We start from the raw sequence: 4,245 nt of genomic DNA on the forward strand, positions 1-4,245 counted from the left end.
ATTATGACCAGATCCAATTTTGACTGCATACTGCCTTTAAAAAATAAACAAGACATTTAAAAATGGGCTAACATCTAGAAAAAAAACTACTGGGTTTTTTATCATCTCACAGTTCCCAATTCTAGGGAATTTCCTTGTGCAAGGAAAAATTCATTTCAGTAGCCCAGAGCAATGGAAGAAGCCATGACCTGGAGATGGGACTTCATCAAACTGCAACTCTCTCAGGCTACCAGCAACACTACAGCTCTCAAGCTCTCAAGCACTGAGCAGCTCTACCCTTCTTGCTGTGTTTTGTAGACTGCCGAGTGAAAATAAGATTAACCAAAACTCTGTTCCCTGAGTAAAACACACAGCACTCTAGTTCCGATATTAAGAGGGCTTGAAATAAAGCTTAAAAGGATTAATTTTTCTACTCTCTTATGAACAGGTATCAGCTAACTTATTAAGAAAAATACATTTTTGTAAAAATAAAAATACTTGATAAAAAAAAAAAACAACTCATCAATTACTTTGTCAATCTTAGGCTGACAAACACAATATCTAATTTTCAGTATTCCAGTATTCATTAGAACAGCTTGGCAAACAGAGAAGCTATGGTTTGACTGTTCTTTTCAGTAACAGTAAGCTGCAGTTCTGTGGCAATTATCTGGATAAATACAAAATAGAATATTTGAAAAAAATAACCCTTTTCTTATTGATATAAGACCTAGCTGTGGCCATGAGCATGCCAGATAGTACAAATATTTGGACTTTATCATTACAGTTGGCAAAAACACAAAGCAAAGTCATCAAGTTCATTTCCAGTTTCCCATTTTCTTGAAGTTGAAAAGTATTGAAACAGTTAGTATGGATTTACATCTCCCTCTCATTGTTAAATCATGATTTCCCACACTTCATCCCCTAGGTGAAAAAAGAGGCTATATTTCTTGGTCAGACTTGCCAAGCAAGAGCTACACTTGACAAGCTGACACTAGCTTGCAGTGATCCAGCTGCAAATTCAAACACTTCACTGCATAATAATATATTGCCTATCAAATTTTCATTGTCTGCCTCCTCAGAGGCACACAACTTCAAAAACTGCAAAAGTTGCATAAAAAAAAAATACAGGCATTCACAGGTACACACAAGCTTGCAATGTTCCTGTCATTACTGCTTTTGCACGATGCAGTTCCAAGCCACATTCTTACTTCTACTTCTATTTCTAGCCTCCCTCTGTAGTGAAATTAACTCATCAGTTTTTACTAAATTGACAGCTTTTTTCCCCCACTCTAATCCAGATTTAAAATAAATTAACTCTATGGTTCCCTTAAAAATGAATATGTAATTTCTATGGGTGATGAAGTGCATACACAGGCACACCTTAAGAATGCGTTAGGGAACGTATTTGGTGTGTTTAAAGTATAAGGTCTTTAGCATAAGAATGGTCTTTATTTTTATGTATTCTACCACAGTGAATATCCACAGCACTAACACACAATCTGTTTGGTCTGAGTTATCTAAAACACTAATGAAAAACAAGTATTAACTAACAGTGTCACAAGCCTGTTTAAATCTCTTTGCTAGCTAGTGAATACAACTGGAGGAAAGACTTTTCAAGGACGGGTAACCCCATAATACTAACTGGTAGTGATGAAAGGCCATAATAATAGTAGTAATGACCATTTAAGCACTGGAAAGATATGTTTTTCTGTTATTTATTTACATACTGGCTTTCTAATGGAAAAAAACCACCCATTTGTCTTTTTTTCAGAGTCAAATAACAACATTAAACCATCTTCAGCCCTGACTTAAGCACATAAACACTTCTAGCTGACAAGTACAGTCATAAAGCTCACAGTAAGTCATCCCAGCTTAAGTGGGATGTTTGTCCATGAGTCTAGGCTCTGTGGCAGAGAAAGCAATTGTAATATTGGCTTACAGGGTATCAATCAATACAAGCTGCCAGAGGCTGGACATATCCTCTAAAGACAACGACTGGTTCCCATCCTAGGCACTGAGGCTGAAAGGACTTTGACAGAAGTATTTCTTAGCATCCAAGAAGTTGAGCATCCTTGAGACTCCTGGGCAAACGAATAACCAGGGGTCCTTATGCCTCCAGAATCACTGCCGTGCTCCAGGCGCAATGTATGGCACTGCAGGAAGGCATCACAGAGGCTTTGCTGAACTCTCACCTTCATTCTTCTCAATACACATTTTCAGTTATTCTCAGATGAGCCTCTGATGTAAAAAAAACCCCAGAGATTCCCAGTCTCAATATTGAATCAGTACAATGGTGGGAAACAAGCAATGAGGAAAGAACAGAGCAGGCAGCTTAAAAATCCCGTGGAGCCACTGTATACACTTAGCAGCTACTGTGCCGTGACAGTGGGAGCCTGCTTTTAGCTATTTTATTGGCCAAATTGGACAGCGTTTTATTACCTCTACAAAAAGCAGATAATCCTAATGCATTTTCCTGACATTTGTAAAAGGAACTTGCAAGCAGTCAGAAACTAAAAATAGAGCCTGCACAGTAAGCCACAAATCTACCACTGCCTCCACCTGCACAGCGACATCAATTTGTGCGATCTGCCAACCAACAGGTCAGATTTTGCTGTAATTCCTTCACTCCCTCCAAACTGATCTCCAACAAAGAAAAATACCCCATTTCCCACATATTCTACCCTCAACAAAATAAGGGTTTTATGCATCCCCATGTGCCTCAGAAAAAGCAGAGGACCAGGGTCCTAACTCTACAAAATCATTCCAATTTAATTCTTCAGCCATCTAGTCTCCAACCAGTCTTTGCCAGGTTTAATCCACCCAAAATGTGTTCCTGGAAAGCCAAGACCCCACAGTGATCCTGGGCCTCTCACTTCCTTCTTTGCACTGGGAGAGCACCCAGGTCCCTTTTTGCACAAACATAGGAGGCAAGAAATAGGACAGGGAATTAACTCTGCTTCCAGCTCCCAAACAGAAATCTTTGGGATGAGTCTGGCTACAAATGAGAGATGGTACATACAAACAGCTCCTCCATCTGTCATAAAAATCTCCTTTTACCTACTCAGAGAGGGGAAAACTATTTTTAGGAAGCTCCTCTTGGTGGGACAATCACTCCATCATGTTGGCTTTGAAATTATTCTTTTTGAAAGACACACTTGGATGTTGGCACATAAAATATCATGGCTTCAAAGCACACGACCTGGACTTACCAGAAATCAGGAAGGCAATTTGAACACCATTGAAAGTCTTTGGTATATTTATATATATATCACCATGCATATCTTGCAGGTTGTACAAAGTCACAAGCAAGAGGAACTGGAAGCTGTGCTGAATCAGAAGTGAAACCGGAATATAGTCTATTTTCATTGCCCAGTGTTGGTAAAGCATCAAAAACTAATGTTACAATTAATATTTCAAAATAAACCCATTCCAAGCAGAGAAAATCAAATGAGTAATACTTCTTAAAAAGCTCTCACAACAACTGAAGGCAAAGAACAGACATGACTCTGACACCGTTAATACTTGTAAAAATCTCTACTGACTATGATCAACAGGTGCACAAACATTTCCCCAGGCACCTTCTCCCCTCTCCAATATTGTAGTAGAACAAAATTTAATAATTTTTGTGTACTTTCCACAAATTTCTGCAATCAGCACAGTAGCTACAAATGGCTGCTAAACATCCAAGCTTAGCCAGACATCTAATCTACACAGCAGAACCAATGCTATCCATCAGTGTCATGTTCTCACACCCCGATTTCTATCCCAAAGTCATTGGCAAAACTGTACCGAATCTCTCTATAGAAAATCTTCAGCTCATTTTCCCAGTTTATAATTGCATCAACATGGTAAAGATCCTTATTTCTGGGCAATGCCATTTCACTGTTACATATATATCTGCCATTACATTGTTGTGTATGTATCTGCTACAAAACATAAGGCATAACTTAACAAATGATGAAAAAATTATACATGCAGAGAAAACAGTGAACCAGCTTTGTCTACAATACACAGTAGACAGTCCTCAAGAGCATAGCAGTCACACAAAAAAAAAAACAAGCAAAGACTGAATGATAGAGAAACACACACACACCCTGAGGGTAAATCTGTTCCTGGTTTCAGAAAAAATAATGCCTGGGCTCTCATTTAACAGCTGCTGAAATATCTTCTAGACACAGCCAGCCTTCACAGCCACCTTTCAGTGAGTACAACACTAAAAAGTGGTTAACCAAATACACCAAAGCAGTCAATTTTGTGTGGCACTCT

General features: G+C 38.7%; 1 protein-coding gene across 1 annotated transcript in view; it reads right to left on the reverse strand.

The window, feature by feature from the left end:
* TMEM163 (transmembrane protein 163) overlaps positions 1 to 2,193 on the reverse strand; it is a 45,536-nt gene extending 43,343 nt beyond the window's left edge. Inside the window, exon 1 of the mRNA XM_010171169.2 lies at positions 2,172 to 2,193. Within this exon, the coding sequence (XP_010169471.2) occupies positions 2,172 to 2,193 (22 nt within the window). The remainder of the gene's footprint in view (positions 1 to 2,171) is intronic.
* Positions 2,194 to 4,245: the final 2,052 nt, after the last annotated feature.

This window comes from Antrostomus carolinensis, unplaced genomic scaffold (assembly GCF_000700745.2).
Source record: "Antrostomus carolinensis isolate BGI_N321 unplaced genomic scaffold, ASM70074v2 scaffold7967, whole genome shotgun sequence".
Classification (NCBI taxonomy): Eukaryota; Metazoa; Chordata; class Aves; order Caprimulgiformes; family Caprimulgidae; genus Antrostomus; species Antrostomus carolinensis.